Source organism: Carassius carassius, chromosome 29 (assembly GCF_963082965.1).
Source record: "Carassius carassius chromosome 29, fCarCar2.1, whole genome shotgun sequence".
Lineage (NCBI taxonomy): Eukaryota > Metazoa > Chordata > Actinopteri > Cypriniformes > Cyprinidae > Carassius > Carassius carassius.
The window spans coordinates 29,414,216-29,436,124 of record NC_081783.1 but is presented as its reverse complement, the minus strand read 5'-3'; the positions used below and the strand labels follow the sequence as shown (position 1 = coordinate 29,436,124).

At 39.3% G+C, this 21,909-nt stretch overlaps 1 protein-coding gene and 2 long non-coding RNA genes across 4 annotated transcripts in view; 2 read left to right on the top strand and 1 right to left on the bottom strand.

Moving 5' to 3' along the window:
* The first annotated feature begins 1,439 nt into the window (after positions 1 to 1,439).
* Positions 1,440 to 2,399, top strand: LOC132110223 (uncharacterized). The gene is made up of 4 exons (XR_009424624.1): positions 1,440 to 1,778; positions 1,858 to 2,009; positions 2,103 to 2,276; positions 2,371 to 2,399. It is a non-coding gene; the product is annotated as an uncharacterized LOC132110223 (long non-coding RNA).
* A 415-nt stretch (positions 2,400 to 2,814) lies between these two features.
* On the top strand, positions 2,815 to 3,639 carry LOC132110222 (uncharacterized). 2 transcript variants are annotated; one of them, XR_009424623.1, is made up of 4 exons: positions 2,815 to 2,966; positions 3,040 to 3,116; positions 3,256 to 3,308; positions 3,510 to 3,639. It is a non-coding gene; the product is annotated as an uncharacterized LOC132110222 (long non-coding RNA). The 2 variants fall into 2 exon arrangements; XR_009424622.1 differs by having other exon boundaries at positions 2,815 to 3,116.
* Positions 3,640 to 8,135: 4,496 nt separating this feature from the next.
* nexmifb (neurite extension and migration factor b) overlaps positions 8,136 to 21,909 on the bottom strand; it is a 63,275-nt gene continuing 49,501 nt past the window's right edge. The window contains exon 2 of the mRNA XM_059516559.1: positions 8,136 to 13,136. Coding sequence (XP_059372542.1) covers positions 9,152 to 12,826 — 3,675 coding nt within the window. The 5' untranslated portion in view covers positions 12,827 to 13,136 and the 3' untranslated portion in view covers positions 8,136 to 9,151. The remainder of the gene's footprint in view (positions 13,137 to 21,909) is intronic.

The window sequence follows — 21,909 nt, the reverse complement described above, 5'->3', positions numbered from 1 at the left end:
CTGTTCGTCCCACAGGACAACATCTGATACAGGCAGTGCTGGGTCTTTTCCGCTGGTGTACAAGTTACATCCTGGGGTAACCGAAGATCTGGATAGAGCATCCGGAGCTACATTTAGCTTCCCTTTTCGGTACTCAATAACAAAATCGAATTTCTGCAATCGCAGGACCCAACAAATGAGGCGGCTGGTGGTTTTCGTGGAGTTCATGACCCATTGCAATGCAGCATGGTCGGTAACAACTGTAAAAAGCTTGTGCTCCAAGTAATGTTGCCACTTTTCTAGGGCCCAGATGACTGCAAGACATTCCTTCTCCGTTGCAGTATAATTGAGTTCGGCCCCAGTTAAGGTTCAGCTTGCATAGGCTATAACCTCCTCTCTGCCTACATCCCTCCGTTGTGCTAATATGGCACCCAGGCCGATGTCACTGGCATCGGTGTAAACAATGAATGGCCGCTGAAGATCAGGATGGCCCAGAATGGGAGGTGAGGTGAGACAAGACTTTAGCTGGTCAAAAGCTTGCTGACACTGAATTGACCATTGGAAACTATGTCCCTTCTTTTTCAGTGCATTGAGGGGTTCAGTAATCTTGGAAAAATTTGGAACGAAACGGTGATACCACCCTGATAACCCGAGGAACCGCTGAACTTCCTTCAAGTTCGTAGGCACAGGATAGGTATGAATGGCTTCAGTCTTACATGGGTCTGCTGAAATGCCCTTGACACTTACAACATGTCCTAGGAAGGTGAGTTCTTGAAAACAGAATTTGCTTTTCTTCAAGTTTATGGTGAGACCAGCAGTTCCTAGTCTATGGAGGACAGTCTGGAGGTCGTGGAAATGCTGAGTTATTGAAGGCGAGTACACAATGATGTCATCGATTTAAACAAAGCATATTTTTCTCCTTAGTTCTCCCAGAACTGTCTCCATGAGCCTGTGAATAGTTGCGGGAGCATTTTTGAGGCCTAACGGCATAACATTAAATTGATAGAGACCTGCAGGAGTGATGAAGGCTGTCTTGGTTTTGCTGTTGGGGTCCATGGTCACCTGCCAATATCCACTATTTAGATCAATAGTAGAGAACATGGCTGCCCCAGAGAGGGATTCCAGAATTTCTGTGATGTTGGGAAGAGGGTAAGCATCACTTTCTGTTACAGAATTGACATTTCTGTAATCCACACAGAATCTAAATTTGCCGTCTTTTTTGGGTACTAAGACCACCAGTGATGCCCAAGCAGAGTGGGATGGTTCAACTGTTCCTTGCCTCAACATCTCATCAAGTTGCTCCTCCAGGGCAAGTTGCTTGAGGGGAGACAAACGGTATGGCCGTTTTTTAATGGGGACTTGGCTGGTGGCATAGATGCTGTGTTGGAGAACCTATGTACGTCCAGTACGGAGAGTACACACCTGAGGGCTTTCGTTCAGGATTTGGAGTAACTGTAGCTTTTCATCAAAGGGTAAATGAGCAGCGTCCACAGCATTTTTTATCAATGTCTTTTCATCAATACTGTCCGGGTGTTGAATTTGCAATGGTGATGATGGAGGGGGCACAGAAGTTAATAAGTAAAGGTTTTGTGTGGCTTTCTTAAATTGACATCTCTCTTTTTGGGGACTTACATTTGGCACACTTGGATTTCCTGGTTGAAAGGGGTACTCTTTTGAAGGATCCAGCTTGAAGGAGTATTTTTGATCAATGACATTGAGTTGCAGCCCACTGAAGAAAATAAAGTCCAACCCCAAGACTACAGCATAGGCTAGAGCTTGGGATGAAAGTACAGCAGTAGGTAAGGTAAATGCTTGGTCATGTAAATTAATGGTGGTATTCAGCCATCCTAACGGAATCTCTGCTTTTCCATTCGCCAGATAAAGAGGACCACGGCACCACGGTTGCAGCTGGTCGGGGGATGTAAGCTGCCTCATGAGATTCTCATGGATGAGTGTGTAGCTTGCACCAGTGTCCACAATGACTTTACCTGACCAGGCATCGATACAAAGCGGAACAACTAGTTGTTGAGGTACCGCTACACGTTCATTAGAGCTTGTAAATGAGGAGGAGGTTTTCTTGATTGTGGAGGTTGCTGATTGTGACTTATGACTTCTTGTTGAAGCAACAGAGTTGTTGGACGGATGACCAACTGACTTGGGGTGATAAGGTTGTTTGCCGCTGGTGGAATACTGTGGACCAGACGTCTGAGGTGACTGGGGAGAGGTATAGTGTGGACATTTTCCTGGTGTTTGCTGTCCTCTACATCTCCAGCACTGAACTGGGATTTTCTCAGTAGGTTGGTTTGAGTAGGGTCTTTGTGAAGTGGCTTGATGCTTAGGGCCCATTCGACCACAATCATAACGAAGCTGTTACTCATAATCTCTTTCCAGTTGATGTCCTAATTTTACCAGATCTTCCACAGTATTTACTCGGCTACGCAATTGGCTGGAAAGGTACGGCTTGATATTCTTAGGTATCATCTTCACAATCTCACCCTCTGTAAAATCTGCCTTCCATCTTTTACAGACAGCTCTGTAAGAAAACGTGAAGTCTCTAATGGATTCTGTGTCTCTTTGAATCCTAGTACGGACACGTTCAGCCAGTTCGTCCTCATAATCCTGACTTCCCACCAGTCTCGTGCTGTTCTGTACAAGCCAGTACGGAAGGTAGCCAGGATGTCTGCATCTGTCAGCGGATGTACAGCCAAAAGATCTTGACATTTGGTTAGGTACAATAGGGGGTCTGCATCGTCTGAAGGCCTTCCAAATGTGGGGAAGGTTAATTTAATATGGTCACTTTTAACCACAGATGTTAAAGGACGGGTTGAAGAAGTTGAAGGAGTCACTGGAGCAGAAGGAGATGGCTGGGATGAAATACTGGTAGTGCTGGGATCTGGTGGTGTCAATACACTTAACTTTTGTTGATCTGCACTTTTTTAACACTTTGAAATCCTTTCTCCACTTCACTTTTCAACTCTTTGAAACCGGTGAGACATTGATCAGTTTGAGTAACACATTGTTGGAGTTGTGAAGTTATCTTATTGTGGCTTGTTTGGAAAGTGTTTTGAACAGCTTTGATGTCCTGCTGAACCTCTGCTTGGAGTTGATCAACCATGAATCGTAGTTCGGACACCAAGGTAGATTCCACCTTCTGGAGTTCTTTCGTGATCATTAACTTCATCGCTTTAGTCAGGTTATCTGCTTCGGTTTCCTCATGTTGCTTAGTGGTAGTAAACAGGGTTAAAACTTGATTTTTGTTATCCTCCACTTTTGCAGCAAGATCAGCAATCTGGCTCTGGTGCTGAGAAGAGGTATCTTTCACTTCCTGGGTAAGTTCATTCACTCTTAATGGCAAGACAAGACAGAAGTCAAACAAGATATCCCAGTTCCCTTGTACCCGGGCAGTGACTTCTTGTATTTCCCTTCCAGGAGTTGGTAGAATGTTGGGCAGGTCATGTTGTGCCACTGACGAAGGAGTTCCACCTTCAGAAGAGGTGCAAAGTTGTATGTTATCCACTTGTGTTGCCCAGGTGAGAGTTTGTACTGGAGTGCTCCCAGCCAGAGCAGGAGAGGACATGTGCACACGGGTTCCAGGATGAACAGGGCTGAGTGGAGTGGGGGTATGGTAGAACACCGGAGCACATGGAGCTGGTTCCAGAGGCATCCATGGTCGCAGTGCAGGCGCCCATACTGGAGTTGAGATGTCTGGTGGAGGCTCAATTTCCACAAAAGTAGTTTGGGAAGGAGGAGTATGCGCCATGATTGCTGTGATTGAGTGTAAGAATGTTAAGTGTGAAAAACAATAAATATCAGTAAATGAGATGTGTGTCAGTTTGTTTGTCCCTGAAATATTTCTATTAACAACAAAATATAACTTTTCACAACTGTTCAATCAGTATTATCTCACAAACACTAAGTAAATCAAAAACAATAAGTATTCAAAATAAGTCACCTTCACTTATTTCAAATATTCAAACAATTATCAATTACTGTGACACCTTAGAGATAACACCTCTAATTGTTAATTTAGCGTTCACAGTTTATACACACACACACACAAAAAAAAAAAAAATTCACAAGCATAAACAATTTAAAAGATTAATTCAGACAATTTCATTGTTTCACTAATTTTCCATCAAAAAAATAAAAAAAAAATATATATAAAGTTTTCAAATCACAATGTTTCAGAGGTGATTTTTTTTTTCAAGTGTTCAATAATTCACAGGGATTGTCAAAATCAAAAGCTCAAGTTTCAAGTTTTCAAGCAGGTTTCAGTTCACGTCCCTGTTCGGGCGCCCCTCTATAACAGTGGTAGCCGCCCTAACTTTAACTATTTTAAAGAAAAAAACCTTCGGGCGCCAGACAGGATTAAACCTGTCAAAAATTATCTTAACCCAGGATAGCAGAAAAATAACCACCGGTTACACAACAAATTATAATAATAATCCAAGACCAAAGGTCATCAGGATATTTATTCTTCCATATGTTCAAAATCATGATAACACAGAAAACCGAAATGGACAAAAAAAAATCAATTAAGAAATGACCACACGTTCCCACTAGCGGTCTCTGGTCTTCGAAATCCGTGCCCGTGCCAGAAACATAGACAGTAAAAGAAATGGACACAGCGACCCCATTGGAACTCAATTGAGACAAGTGAAGCCCATTTTTAGCGAATTTTAGCACTTCCGTTTCTGACGCGCAGACTCAAACTAAGCTTGATGACGTCAGCAACCTGTCTGACAGATGTAAATCTTCTAGTAGCTGTGTGTGCTAACTGCCATCGTTAATCTTGCAGAGACAGGAGTAAGTAATCTGATTCATTATTTTGTATAGTATTTTAAAATGTAACGCCAGGGCTTGTATCTATGGGCTTCTCTCTTGACGTCTCCCCGATTGCCTGCGAGCTTCTCCTCCTGTCTGTACGGTAATTTCTCTACTGTGCGACAGAGAGTCGAGTGGTTATGATGCAATTGTTAGCCTATTTTTACAAAAACTGTTTCTACGGGGCCATAATGTAACATAGAAGGTAATGGAGCCCTTTATACATTGTCGTGTATCTTTAGAAATAAATAATGGACAAATGGAGTCTTTAAACGCCTCAGATGTAAAGTTATTTGCTGTCAAAGTGACGCCAAAATGAATGGGAGTCAATGGGATGCTAACGCAAGTGAAGTTCTGCTACAAGATGGCAGCACGCGGCCGACTTCAACTTCCGGGCGACTTCCCGCCTGGCCAGAAACTGTCCGAGTCACGCTAATCCACGTTCGCAGATTTCTGTCCACATTCATTCACAAAAATGTCCATGGTGCTCATGGCGGCGCAAAGGTACTGACCACGTTTGCAGGTATTGAAGGCACCAATGAGTATTGCGGGTCACCAGACACCAAGATAGGTGGATAAGCGGTTTTTGCTTTGTCTTCAGGACCGCTCATGACAGTTGGTCTGGAAGTGCAATGCTTCAGTCATGCACCAGACATCATACCCATGAAACAGCTGATTGACACGCAGCCGTCTTTCCACCGTAAACCATCACTCATACGGGCGACCCTCTTGTGCAAACAAACGGATGACGCTTCTGATTCAGGTACGACACGCTCCCTTTAAATACAACTCCCTTCCGTCGTTAATTGACACACTCCACCCAAAATCACGCTAAAATGAAAGTGAAAGTAACCAATGCTGTAGAACACAATTCTTTTGTTTGCCACACATTAACAGAGTAAAGCAATGGAAGAAGTGTAACAACATTCAAAATGCAGCATTCAAAATCTCCTTTTAATTTGTATATGTACTCCATAAACATTATTACAAAATTCAGCAAGTTACCAATAGTACATTACACCATACAGGCTTGTTCACAAATATTCAAAACCTTTGCAACAGATACAACATAAAATAATACAAGAATAATTTACATGAAAATCTATAAAACAGCCAATAGTTCACAATTGTTGTCTTTTCCTTTTTGCCTATACGTGTTTTCCACGGTAACACAACACTCTCACAACAAGATAAGTTTCCTCTTACAAAACTTGCAACAAAATGTAGTCTTTTTAAATTTATTTTCATTTTTTCTTTCTTAATATTTTGGTTTTTAAAACCAAAAGCTCGTCATTATACATCCTTTTAACTGCCCGCAGAGGCACAAAAAAGGTAACTCACACACACGCACACACACATACTAATACTTCACTGCACTTTCTAAGAAAAATATACACTTACAAAATATCTTACAAATTGGCACAGAGAAAAATATACAATATTTTTTGTGATGTCGAGAGTTAATTAAGAAACCCTCTGGTTTCAACTCCAGACAATATTTATAAAGCTCAATAATTTCTCCAACAAAAAGGCAAAAGCAATTCCAATTAATGACAAAGAACTGTTGTGAAAACATCGAACAGAACCATCTATTGTACATTCATAAAGAGAGGAGTAGGGTTTCATTTCTTATAATCCTTGTCATAATTTCTGCGCAAATACAGTTACCCTCTTAGCACCAGTAGGAGGAGGCAGCTTAACAGTGGCACGTTGTAAAAATCTTGAAGTACATTCAGTTGACAACAGGCAGAAATGAGAGAAGGCAGGCTAGACGTGCGAGCAGCCCATGTGCAGTATCCCCATCAGCATCATTCTGCTGCGAAACATGGCTAGCTGGAGGCAGAAGGGGACGGACGGAGTGAAATCTTTCGAAGGTAAAAGCTATAGGTAAGGCATTACTTTACCTGAGATATCCTCCTAGAGTGATTCTTTTAAATCAGAGGTGTCATTTATTCATCTATGTGTGGTAAATGCCAATGGATTCAGTGCTTTTCAAAGGACAAATTTGGTTTCAAAGGTTTTCCAGCTACAGTTTTTAAATTTGTGACAAAACCTAGGGGGCACTAATGTGCCACTAATAAAACCTACCCAGGCACTTTGGAAATACATGCCTCTACCTACATTTCTGCAAAATTAAAAAACCCTACCAATGTGTACAAATTGCTGCAGTTTCCAGTTGAATTTAACACTAGAGGCAGTAAAACTCAACAATTTATCGCACAATATTGTTATGACCTCAAAACTATTCTAATATGCTCCGAGATTTGAAAAATGACACTTTTGAAGGTTAGCATTACAAATACAGTTTCATATGCATGATTTTCTAAGTTTGCTCGGTAGCTCACCCGATACGGCATTGCACTTGTTTGGTGAAGCGCTCCGATGATAATCCTGTGAAACTAACAGCTCAAACCTACATAGAAATAAGTTAAAATAGCATAGTTAGCATGGGTAGATTTGTTTTGGTTCGGGAACATTACAGAGCATTAACCTTTAAGCAATACTACTTGGACATTTGATATGTACCAGCCGCAAAATATACCTGAAGCAAAAACGGTACAATATGTGCCTGTACCAATGCAATAAAACGTGGCCATCACACACTGAGCAAGCATTTTAGCGCCACTCACTGGACCTTTCAAGTTTCAAAATTCCACGAAACATGGAATAAGGTACATAATAGTGGCATTGCAGAAACATCACCATAAGCACATATTTCCAATGAGCCTGGGTTGAGTAAAATGAATGAAACAAAACATAGCATGTTCACCAAAACAGAGTTAACCAAAAAACTTAAAATATTTTTAAAATATATGTATATTGTTGTTGTCAGGTGTAATTGTTCGCACAGGATACTTTTTAACTATTTATGGTAAACAGGAAGGGAAATGTATAAAAGTGGGCTAAAGCAAAAGAGACATTCTTTAGTTTCTTAACCATCAAAAATAATCCATTCAACAAATATGTAATATATGAAACATTATGTTCACAGTTCCTGTTACAGTATATTGTGTAATAATTGCTTATCGACTGATACCAGACAGATAGCATCCTCAATTAACATTATCTGTGTCCACCTTCCTGATTTTTTCTCCTCTTGTGTTTAGAAGAGTCCATCTTTGCTTCTCTTTGATTCTAAGTGGACCTTAGGCTAAGGTACATTGAATTTGTTAATTATGGTGACAAGAATAATAAAATAATAAAAAAAAGGTTCAGAGTTGAGTTGTTTTGGAGTGGTTGTACCACTGTCAGCTGCAGGTGCTCTTCAAACGATAGGGTCCCCAAGGAAAACAAAACTACTAACAAAAAACAAACGCAGATCTTGCTAAGTCTTGAAGGAGGACAGCCAGCATTCATCAGGATAGTAAATGAAACAGCCAGTATTCATACAGATTAGAAATGTGTACAGAAAGTTTACATTTGGCACACGGATAGATTTCATGTTTTGCTTTAAACAGCGCATTTCTGTACAGTGATACTGAATAATAATAATAATAATAATAATAATAATAATAATCTGTTAGTAGTAACATTACAGTATTCCTGTCAATAATCATTCAATACCATTATTATTATTATCATCATTATTTAAACTAAAGTATAAAAAACAATGCAAAAATGAAGCGTTTTGAGATTTCCATGGCATAGAAATATCCCTCTAAGACAATTTCCAGTACAACTCCTGTAAAAAGCATAGTAGATAAGAGAAAATCATAAGTACATTCCAACAGTAAGAAATTAGAACAACATTTATCTGATATGTCTTCCCATTGTGTGCTGTTAATGTTTAGAGATCTACAAAGGATGTTGTTATCCTAGACAAGGGGCTGAGCATAGTAAAAGGGTAAAAAGAGAGGAGGGCATCTGTTTCAGCATACATAGTCAAATGGGGAGCTTGTTTCACACAAATACATTGTATAATAGCTACATGTTTGAAGAGAGAAATATAATTATATAAGGGCAGCAAGATTCACTGAGAAATGAACCAAAAAAAGGTCCAAAAACAGAATTTGCACTTAAAGTGTTTTTTTTTTTTTTTTTTCAGACAAAAACTAATCAGCAACTGTGAGGGAAAAACAAAACAGCAAAAACAAGAATGCAGAAGAAAAATGCAGCCATGGTCATTTAAAATCTCAATCAAGCCTTGCACAATCAATAGGTAGTCTGCGAGTACAAGAAGTTTCTCATGCAAGATATCAATATCCTCTTCGGGGGCAATAACAAAGAGGGGGTAGTAAAGGATAACGTAATTCCATGCATCTCTGGTCTTGAGTCAGTGTAGGTATGTCAAGAAATGAGGAGGAAGTGGGAAAGTGAGGAACGTGCATCAGCAGCTAGATATAAAATATTACCTCAGTTTCTCAAAAGATGCCATTGACGATAAGTCCTTATTTGGCTCTCGTTCAGGTCGCGTGCCCTTTAGATTTTCAATCCGAGGGAATTTTGCACTGGTTTTGTGACGGTACATCTTTTTGTGTGCTGGCCCATTTATAGCAGGAACAACAAGGTTAGGCTTGTCAATCATGTTGCAGCCCAAAGCCAACTGAGGGAAAAAAGGCAAGGAGGCATTGAACTTTGCCTGGTTTTTGCCACCTTTTGTCCCACCTTTTCTGCCCTTTGTGCCCCCAGTAGCCAAATTGCCTTTCTTCTTGGGGTCAGATGAAGTTCCTGCTAGGATTTTGAGAGTCTTTAACTTAAGGCTGTTAGCGTCTGAGGGCAAACAGATATTTGTTGTAGGGCCCCATATTGGCTCAACAGAGGCCATCATGAATCTCTGTACTTCGGCCATTCCTGAGACAATATTTGACAAGATGTTGGATGGCTCTTCAAACTCTCGCTGGTCATCGTGGACTTGACTTTTGCTCTCTGAAATACCTATTCCTGTCCATTCCTCCGATCCGTTGTCCTTCAGCAAATGAGCGATGCTCTCAGTCTGGCCTTTACCACCTTTCTCATCCAGTAAGGCCTTTAACTTTTTAGATACTCGTGAAGTCTGACGTGGAATTTTGCCCTTCTCTGTTTTAGTAGCTCTTGGTGCTTTGCTTTTTTTGGTACCCTGTCCTGCAGTTTGTTTGTTGCTATTTTTCCTCTTAGCCTTAGTCCCCTTGATTGCACTCATCATTTCACCATCAAAGTCAGCTAGATTTTTCTCTTTTGTCCCAAGGCTTAAGTTGTCTTCACTGTTAAAAACGTGTAATTGAAAATCATGCCCATCTACTGAATATCTAGCCATATCTTGCTGCTCGATCATTTTGCAGTTCCACTCCACGTCCTTGGTGCATGGCATCTTAGCCCTATCCTGTAGGTCAGCAGCAATCTTCATTTCACGGACCATAACTTGAGGGGATAAATTAGGTGTCTCTGGGGGAGAGAGCTCTGACAATGATGTGTGTCTGAATTTATCTGGAGTGAAGTTGGAGATATCCAGCAAGTCTGTAGACTCCCTCAGGGGTGTGATTGCATCAATACTCTGCTGAATCACCAGTTTGGGACTGCAGTGGGCCAGAAAGTTCTCGTTCACATCATCCTCGCCATCCTTCTCGCAGGACTTAAGACTCAGAGAGCTGTAATTGCTAGAAGTAGCTGACAGCGAGCCAACTGAGTCGAAACTGATGAGTCGGCCGTTGTCTGTGTGCAGTGTGGCTCTTTGAAACTGTGGCTGCCCCTGACACGCCTGAAACTCAGCGTCAGAAGGCAACGGCTGCTCAGTCATGTAATTCTTTTCATAAAGCATCCTGTTGCCCTCCAGACTCAGCTGGCTGTAGCCTGACATGGTCAGACTCTCAGACAATGGCATAGCCATTTCTCTAGTGAAGCTGCTGGGTTGGATCACAGACTCGGCAACATCTGCAGCGGCGAACTGCTGGTTGGGACCAAGCTGGTGGTGCCACATCTGGGTGAGAGTCTGACAATTCTGGGGTGACTGCTGGAGCTCTGATTCTGATGGTGGGGAAAGGACACAGCTTTGCGCTAGCTGAATTGAGATGAACTGCTGCTTTTCCAAAGAGAGATCCAATGAGTGTTGGGTCTGCTGGGGGAAAAAGGGCATACCGGTGCTACCTGAAGAATCAGAGGCATCTAACAATGTTTGCAGGTAACCACCCGGGATAACGGAAACACTTGGGGCCACATTCTCAGACGATGCCTCTTTGTTAGGGGAGCAGGTTCTAGACACGAAAACAAATTTTTCAGTTGCATTAGCCGTTTGACTCTCACACAAACGGGGACTGTGTGCAGCCGGGCTAACGTTTTCATCTTCAGCACCTCCTACTGCGTCCATATTTTTCTGCAGCGAGCAAACGTCTGTCACGCTCTCGCTATTCTCCGCAAGGTCTCTCATTTTCTTGCTCCTAATTCTGGCTTCACTTCTAAATTTCTGTATTCTGAATATTTTATTCCCTATTCTCCTTTCCTCCCTCTCTTGTGATCTGCTTTTCCGGGCTGCAGTGTGTATGATGTCATTTGGGTCTAATGTTCTTGCACAGCTGGTGGCTATTGTTAATGGCATTCCCATGGAGACAGTTTCATCTGTAGAAGCAACCTCCTGCCTGGGATCAGAGGCAAATAGGCCCTGCCTGTTGGGTGATTGCTCCACAGTTTGAATCCTCTGAATTCTGAGCCTGTGTGCTAGCTTGTGTCTCCTTTTGGGGGGATTGGAACTGAAGGCATGGTGGTGAGAATTGTGTTTATCTCCTGCTGCAATCTTAAGCTGTTCTTCTCTTTCTCTTTGTTTCTCCAGCCAGAAATCTTTCAGAGGTGCGAGCTTCTCATATTTGTTGACTGTATCCTCATTTAAGATTACAGTAGTGTCGTCTGAATCAATTCTGCCCAGCTTCACAGCCATGCATTTATCTCCTTTGAACCTGTTGACAATAATGTATTTGATTATTACAGGTGGATCCTTGCGAGAGTATTTTCGTCTCTTTTTAGGGCACCAGTCAAGATCCTCTTCTTGCTTTGGACCAATCGGTGGTTTCTCTTGCTTTTCAACATTTCTTTCTCCTTCGGTGGACTCAACATAGTACAAGTAGTCATCACTATACCTTACTTTTCTTTTAGCCCGCAATCCATAGTTCAGATGGTTGGAGCAGCTTGCGTTCTTTCGTGAGAACAAGTTTTTGGGCCTGTTGTCTTGGAAGGTGTCAAAAGAGGAAACGGTGGAGGAGCTGTCATTACTATACTCCCCTGAGTCATCAGTAGAGTTGCTTGAATCAATTAAGTAGTTAATTTTAGGGCTGTAATCAGGTGTCTGCTCTATGGAGCAGTCATTTCCATCCCCTTTGCTGTCACTTTGAAATCCAAGCTCCTCTGATTTAGGTGGTGGCTCATCTACAACTCGTTTTACCACACCAGCCTCTTTCTTGGTGCAGTTCACCAAAACACTTGGAAAAAAGTTGAACTGGGTTTCTTCTTGCAGAACATTGGTTTTCTCCCTCATGTTGTCCTGGAAGGACTCGTAGCGTATCTTTAACGAGCACACGTCGCTGCTCAGAGTGGAGTCATCATCGTCATCAAACATGTAATTGTCCACGTCCTCCTCAGAGAATAGATTTATGGAGAGCTCGTTCTTGGAGCAGAGATCCAGCAATTCCATCTTACTCTCGTTAATGAAGGACTCGAAGTAGCCCCAGTCCTGATTTGAATTCGTTAGCAAACCATCCTCTCCATTGGACTTGTCTAATAGCAGGCCCTCATACAGGTTTTTGGAGGCTGAATCATCAAAGTCTGTTTTCTCTGTGTCCTTCTTCTCAACAAGCTGAGTTTTGGGGACTGGAAAGTTTAAAAGCTGGTCGGTGAGGAGCTGGTCTCCGTAACTTCCCGTCTCACTTGTGCTCATGCATTGCATGTTAATATCAGATATAGGGCAGGTCCTGTAGTCTCGGCTCATATCAGCCATTTTGAGGTTGATGTTGGTCTCTTCATTGGACATATCCTTGGTCTCAATGAAGCAGCTGGGACAGGTGTGACTCTGCTGAATCAAACAGTCCTGTGTGAGCCCAGGAATGCTCGTGGGTTCGATCATGGTGAAATGCCACTGGTTGTGTTTTTCTTGGTAAAGCCCAGGGGGCTCAAGCCCTTGGCAGCACAGGGTGTGAGGGATATTGTGTAGTTTGAGGACTCATCAGTCAGGTGATCCTGTAAAGGAGTTTGTGTTGACAGTGGCCGTGGTAAGTGGTGCTTCTTTAAGCCCAATTTAGCACTGAGGAAGAACAAGTCGTCTCTCTTTGTGCTCACTGCAGCAGCTCTGGAGGATGTGTGTAAGGCAGCATCTGCGACACCATTCAGCTTTGTGGCCACATACAGCTTTAGATTACTCTTCAGATTATGTGAATCTAGGCAAAGAAAAACAAGCACAATATTAACAGTTTATAATATTATTAAATACTACAGCCCAATATATACATACATACGTACACACACACACACACACATACACACACACACACACATATATATATACATATATATATATATACATATATATATATATATATATATATATATATATATATATATATATATATACATATATATATATATATATATATATATACATATATATATATATATATATATATATATATATATATATATATATATATATATATATATATATATACACAGTACAGACCAAAAGTTTGGACACACCTTCTCATTCAAAGAGTTTTCTTTATTTTCATGACTACGAAAATTGTAGATTCACACTGAAGGCATCAAAACTATGAATTAACACATGTGGAATTATATATGGAATTATATACATAACAAAAAAGTGTGAAACAACTGAAAATATGTCATATTGTAGCTTCTTCAAAGTAGCCACCTTTTGCTTTGATTACTGCTTTGCACACTCTTGGCTTTCTCTTGATGAGCTTCAAGAGGTAGTCACCTGAAATGGTCTTCCAACAGTCTTGAAGGAGTTCCCAGAGAGATGCTTAGCACTTGTTGGCCCTTTTGCCTTCTGTCTGCGGTCCAGCTCACCCCTAAACCATCTGGATTGGGTTCAGGTCCGGTGACTGTGGAGGCCAGGTCATCTGGCGCAGCACCCCATCACTCTCCTTCTTGCTCAAATAGCCCTTGATGCCTTCAGTGTGACTCTACAATTTTCATAGTCATGAAAATAAAGAAAAATCTTTGAATGAGAAGGTGTGTCCAAACTTTTGGTCTGTACTGTATATATATATATAGTACATAGGATTTGCTTTTTTCTCCTTTTTAAAGTCAACAGTTAAGAATAGGAGAAAAAAATAGCATTGTATTAGAGATATGGGGCTAGTTTATACAGAGAGACTGGTTTGCTTGTTTTGACTAATTAGTCTATAGCAGTTTAAGCAGAAAAAGTACAATCTCAAGGGAACAGGCAGACCAGTGTGTCCGAAACAATATAACCACTACTATATCTACCTGCCTGTTTCACCATTGTCCAAGCTGTTAAATTAAAACAGATTTGAAACACTCATCTGCAGCATTCAGAACAAGGCTCTTTTGAAAAAGACCATTACAAAAATATAATTTTGAGCACTTTGTGCTCACTTGAGGTACAAATGATTAAGTTTGAAGTGTGCTTAGCAAGACTCCTCTACCTGTAAAGGGCAAACTAGGTCTATTTTATTCTCTATAATTATACTTGTATTGTTTATTATTTTGTTAACATATGGAAATGTTTTTTTTTTATTTGTAGTTTAGGGATTTCATGTTTCAATATACTTCTACTCTTTGGAAACAGGTTTACAAAGACCAGTTTGGACCTTGTACTTGTACTTGTACTTGTAGATTTGAAAACTTAAATTTATCAAGGGCTCTTTATGCAGCAGGCACCTGTGCTATTAAAACATCTGTAGAGCTGAGAAGTGTTTATAAAAAAAAACCTTTTCATGACTTCTGATTTTGTTACCAGTTCTGGAACATATGCATTCTTCTGTCGTTGCAGACTGAATACCATATTGATAATATGTACTGTAATTTGTCATGGGGATCAATGCAGTGTTCTGTCTGTGTAACAAACTATGGTGTGTGATGTTCCTTGTCTCCCATCAACAAAACATCTGTTATGTGGCATATATGCCACTTTTATTTTATTTATTTTTTACAAAAAGACAGCAAATCCGAGAAATGCAATAAATGTGGATGTAAAAAGTTTTGAAATAATAATAATGATAATAATAAATCTGATTTAATAAAGGCTGCTGATGCAGTAAATAAAATAACAATTGTCTTTCAAGAATTGTTAATTTATGTTCCTCCAAAGTACTAAATGGCTCATTAATAGAATCTTTACTGAATAGTTAAATTAAACTACAATCAGAACAACTAAAACTGGAATCAGTACATTCCTTGAATGTCTCAACAGCTGATTACATCATGCAGTTGCAACTTATAACTTTAAGGTGATATTTCTGTTTTATTTGAAGCACATTTAGGTTAGCTGAAAAATTCCTCTTTTTTTTTTTAACAGTGCTGTTAACTTTTGAAATTCTATTAGAAACTATTAAAAAAGTAATACGGAACAGATCAATAATATAATATGATATGATATGATATGATATGACATAATATAATATAAAAAGCTAATTTAAGCTCTTAGTTCTGTTATCAGGGGTGCAAAAACTTTTTTTTTTTAACTATATAAAATAAAATAATTAATAATAGTAATAATAATATTATTGAATGTTATTTCGTTTTTATAAAATAATAAACTGTGATAATACTATTATATTTTACAATAAAAAGCAAGTTTTAAATAATTTTTTACATACATTTATAAACCTGCGCACCACTTGTGCTCCCCTGTCTATTATATAATTTCAAGAAATGTTTCATATTCTACTCTATAGCAACACTAATTTTGTAAAACCGAACACTACAATTATTTCTCATTCATTATAATACAATCACATGGCTATCACATGGCAGGAGTGACATCTGAACGTGCACAGCTTACAGACAGCACTGATCGTGATTATGTGCTGTAGACTTGCATGGTGCTAACTAAACGAACTGGTTCTGACATCGGACAGAGACGTTCATTTTCTCTTGTTATGAAATGTGAGGGATTTTACCATTCAACCAGCACGTATGAAGTATAAATGAGGAATCTCTGAGGATTTGCTGTGAATCATATGTGTGAAATGTTGTTATCCTTTTCTAGGGTAATGTATCGGATCAGTTGGCAGCTGACTGGATCACATAAATCCACAGGGAAGTACAGGAGAGCATATGGTCTTTAGGCAGGTGTCAGAGCCCTGGTACACCTAACCTCTGCCAGACTCACTCAGCATCCTCTGCCTTTGCTGTATAGCGTTACGTCTGGGGTTTACTTACACTAGAGAAGAGGGAAAAATATGTTTACCGAAGCTTCAGCTCTTGGGTGCTGCAGTATCCACACATGTGGCCTTGAGCTCCACACATCTCTCAATAACTACATTACTGTAAGAGGAACACAGATGGTGAAATTGGATCATGAATATGATTATGAGCCAGTTTTGCTTTTCATATATGAAAGCCACAGCCATCTTGGACATCTTTTGAGGAAGAAGGAAGGTCATTGTCGGTGAGATGTCTAAAACTCTGACTGTCAAGGTACAATGACAGATTTGATGATGACACGATGTTAATTTGGGGTTAGCGATCCCTTTAACGTGCACTCTGTCTGTCGTACACAAAAACAGAAAGAGACTTTTTTTTGCAAGCTCTGATATCATTCTCTGCGCTACACAATGTTCAAAATCAGAGACAACAGGTTTTTATAAGCCTTTTGGGACAAAACCATACCTACTCATTATCTGAAAACCACTTCCCATCCACTCCACTGTTCCCAACACATCGTCTTCACACATGCTGTACATGATCATCTGCACTCCAAAGACAATACAGTAAAGAACTTGATTTCGTTTGTGTGTGATTGGTAGTTTTATACAATAGTCTCTTCCTCTGAGTGAGTTATTGGCTTCAGTAAACTCCAGGGGTCTCATTTAAAAAAACTCTCCATAGATTTAATCCTAAAAGTGTACGTATGTTAAAAAAAATATTTTCTCATAACATGAGAAATGCAGTTTAGTTTAAAGATTAATTTTGTGCACCTTTAGTACTACAAATATGTCTAAATTCCTATAATTTTTGGTTTAGTCTGCGTGCAGGTGAGCAAATTTTCCTGTCAAGTTTGTTAAAAAAAAACCCACCTTTTGCGTAGGAAGTGACGTATGCCTCTTTCAGGGCAGGTTTATAAATGAAGCCCCTGAAATACAACAAATGTTGATAATCAAAAGCTAATATTAACTTATGACTGCCATAGAAACAAACGGTGTCTGCTTTCTTTTTAGCTTTTTTTCTTTGAATCTTTCTTAATAGTTTCTTAAACCACAAGAAGGTTATGAAGAATTGAATGTAAATGCACTAATTAAAGCACAATATAATTGTTTCCTCATCTTCATAAAAGAGAGCAGATCACATATCACCAGCTCATAGACAGCAAATGTGATTTTGCCTAAATGATGCTGTGTAGCTAACATTAATTTAAATTCAAACTGCAATCTTTCTAATAAAACAGTAACTATGTTAAAAAAAAAAATCTGGTTTGTTGGCTTGTTTGTATGGCTGCGCAATTTGGCAAACATTTTGTATTTATATATCTATATGGCTATGGTTTTAATAAATATAATATTATTAGAAAAGTACTATTATTTATTCTATAATACATTATTATTATTATTATTATTAATTACTAAATAAAAACACTAAGAAATATTACTATTGTAATATTTCACTGTTAAAAATAAAGATTTAATAAAAATATTAATGTATAGTACAAAATGGGAGTTTTTTATTTTACATTACAAAAGAAAAATCACAATTCTAATATTTATGGCTGGTTTTAGTCATTTTTTTAAAAGTTAAACCTTCAAACTTCTATTTTGCCCTTAAAGCTTATATTTTGTTGAAAATCACATCTCATTATAAGTATGAGAAGACAGTCAGCACGTTATGTTACATAATGCACGTTAAAGCAACCCAAACTTGGAGCAGATGCAGAGACTGAGTTTGTGCGGAGCAGCATTTACTGTAAGACTCTGCAAACTCCGTTGGATCATGTGTAAATAAACACAGTGCTACACTTGACTCTGAAACACACAGTGCTTATTTATTTAATTAAATCACAGTCTTTTTCCACTCTCTCATCTCAATGCCACACACAGGCACTTAAATACCTGAGGTGTGGAAAACAGCATCAGGACATCCATCAGCTCACAGACGCAAGTCCAGTGCTTAATGGTCTCTGGCATTTGTGAATGGAGGCAAAGGATCAATTTATTTGCACCGGATGTAGGTAATGAGAGCAAAAGAAATGCTGGATGGTTTATTGGCCCTCTATTAAAACCGCAAGCTCAATGAAGCTGTTTTTCAGCCTTCTTTCAGCACTTATCTGTGTGATTGTGAAAGTGTGGCCGCTTGAGCTCCGGGCCCCAATACCCTGAGCTGGAACTGAGAGGAGTGCGCTTATGATAAACCAAATCCTGCAGTGCCATGACAAGCCTGAGTCGAACCTGCTCTGAGAGCCCAAGCACAGCCACTGAGTGAGCAAACCACTGATCCAAGACTGCAGATGAATACATCTGATATTCATCCAACACGAACATCACCTCTGACATGCTGCTGATTACCATAGAATATAATGTTTTTTTCTTATCAAACAACATGTGGAATACTGCTCTTACCCATGGAGGTTTACAGGGTAACTGAACTTCAAAAGCAGAAACGTATACCGCTAGAGCTGCATGATAAATCATGTTTTAGTTGTGATGTTTTGATTTATTAAGCATAATCATCTGCGATATTAGCCATTTTACAGATTTTTATGTCTCACCTCTTTCTGTTATCCTTAAGCAGTAACATCCCTAATCAGCCAAGACTCAGATGTCACGCCTACAAGACACCCACATTACCTCCACTGACCGTCTGAGGCATAACACACACCAAACTCAACAAAAGCACTTTCTCCATCTATGTAGTATCCTCTGTAGGGTGTGTTTATCTGTCTGCCTGGAAACGAAAGTGTGTTTATGAGACACCACGTTAATGTTGCAACATCTGATGATGAAATAATCACTGGATTTGCCAAATTTGTCAGGTTAGTGGCATCAAATCTTTGAAAGATATTAAAGGGATAGTTTGCCCAAATTTGCTGTTAATTTACTTACCCTCAGTCCTTTTTTCTTCAACAGTAAAGAAGATTATGGTAAAACAAAAGCATATACAGGTAACACTGATCCCTGTACCTCCTGACAATATATGGACTTAAGGCTTGTTCACACTGTGACGAATATCACGTGCGATTATTGCCGATGTTTAACACCCTGTGACTAGACAAAGAGTGCCAATATGAGTGTGCACACTGCACAACATGCAAACCACAAGGTGTAAAAGCATATTTTTTAGAAACAATTTTGGTTTTTTGTTTGTTTGACACTGCGTTAAAAACTGGCCAACCAATAAGATTGGCGCTTTTGTTCACGTGCCCGGAGCTGCTGAAGTTACAGTTAAACACGACTTGGTGACCCTCAAGCACAAAACCCTCTTGTAGACCAAACTTTATATCCAGTAATACTAGACTTCATACCCAGCGAAAATCGTTTGGGTATGAACACAAAAGATGCGTTGAAAAACGTTGGCAATAAGTGCGCATGATAATCGCATGTGTGAACCAAAAGCTTGAACGAAAGTGCAGAATAAATGTTTTTTATGGTTTTTCATTGTTTATCTAAAATGGTGAGTTGATAAAAGGTTAAAGTAATTCATCAAACTGTGGTTGCATGATAATTGATGAACACGGAGAGAAAACAAAACCAAACACAAATAAGAAGCCATTTCTGCTGAACAGATCAAGGACTAATGATTTCTCCCTTTTAAGCTTATTGTAGCCAAGACATTTACAGTTTGAACTAAAAAGCTGCAAGGCAAGATGTAAGTAAAGAACCAGAGCTTCCATCGCCACGGCAACTGCATGCAACAATCTACTATTTTAGGCTCAATTTAACACCCATAGTACAGTTGTTAACCCCTAGAAACTTTGTATGTATATATAGCGCTCAGTATATTTGTTTATGGTAATTACTTCATGCCGTCACGATTTATTCACTGCAGGCAAAAGGAACTGAGCGAAATTACTTTTCAAACGTAAACAACTCACACGAAAGATGTTAAGTGGAGTAATAATATTTTATGGTGCAGAATGACGGTGTAAAATCACTGCTATAGCAAAAAGAATCAGGACCTATAAGTGTACAAGTACTGTTAGAAAGCATGGAGCAGATCTGGTCAACTACAGGTGCTGGTCATATAATTAGAATATCATCAAAAAGTTGATTAATTTCACTAATTCCATTCAAAAAGTGAAACTTGTATATTATATTCATTCATTACATGCAGACTGATATATTTCAAATGTTTATTTCTTTTAATTTTGATGATTATAACTGACAACTAAGGAAAAAAAAAATTCAGTATCTCAGAAAATTTGAATATTGTGAAAAGGTTCAATATTGAAGACACCTGGTGACACACTCTCTAATCAGCTAATTAACTCAAAACAACTGCAAAGGCCTTTAAGTGGTCTCTCAGTTTAGTTCTGTAGGCTACACAATCATGGGGAAGACTGCTGACTTGACGGTTGTCCAAAAGATGACCATTGACACCTTTCACAAGGAGGGCAAGACACAAAAGATCATTGCAAAAGAGGCTGGCTGTTCACAGAGCTCTGTGTCCAAGCACATTAATAGAGAGGAGAAGGAAGGAAAAGATGTGGTAGAAAAAAAGTGTACAAGCAATAGGGATAACCGCACCCTGGAGAGGATTGTGAAACAAAACCCATTCAAAAATGTGGGGGAGATTCACAAAGAGTGGACTGCAGCTGGAGTCAGTGCTTCAAGAACCACTACACACAGACGTATGCAAGACATGGGTTTCAGCTGTCGCATTCCTTGTTACAAGACACTCTTGAACAACAGACAGCGTCAGAAGCAACTCTCTTCAAAAAGGACTGGACTGAGTGGTCCAAAGTTATGTTCTCTGAGGAAAGTAAATTTTGCATTTCCTTTAGAAATCAGGGTGCCAGAGTCTGGAGGAAGAGAGGAGAGGCACACAATCCATGTTGCTTGAGATCCAGTGTAAAGTTTCCACAGTCAGTGATGGTTTGGGGTGCCTTGTCTGCTGGTGTTGGTCCACTGTGTTTTCTGAGGTCCAAGGTCATTGCAGTCAGGACGTTTTAGAGCACTTCATGCTTATCTGCTGCTGACCAACTTTATGGAGATGCAGATTTCATTTTCCAACAGGACTTGGCACCTGCACACAGTGCCAAAGCTACCAGTACCTGGTTTAAGGACCATGGTATCCCTGTTCTTAATTGGCCAGCAGACCTGACCTTAACCCCATAGAAAATCTAACTAAGCCCCAACTAAGTATTGAGTGCAGTACATGCTCATACTTTTCATGTTCATAATTTTCAGTTGACCAAGATTTCTAAAAATCTTTCTTTGTATTGGTCTTAAGTAATATTCTAATTTTCTAAGATACTGAATTTGGGATTTTCCTTAGTTGTCAGTTATAATCATCAAAATTAAAAGGAATAAACATTTGAAATATATCAGTCTGTGTGTAATGAATGAATATAATATACAAGCTTCACTTTTTGAATGGAATTAGTGAAATAAATCAACTTTTTGATGATATTCTAATTATATGACCAGCACCTGTACATGCCTGATGTATAGGACAAGGCCTACATAGGCAGCATCCTTACTATACTGAACATCGGTGATTAGGAACACACTACGTAGGTAACCACTCACTTCACATTAATAACTGCCAAATAAAACAGTTACCCGTTTTAACACTTAAAACAGTAACCCCTCAATTGTCTTTTCAAACTTCAATATTAAAAAAAGTCCCAAAACAAATTACTTGTTTCACTTAAATCACATTTGAGGTCCTGAGCTGGGGTGAGAGATATGACCAAAATCTAATTTCACGATATGAGTAGTTTTATTTGATGATAATGAAACACAGTGCAGTCCACTAGTATTGGCACTCTTGGTAAATGTGAGCAAAGGCAGC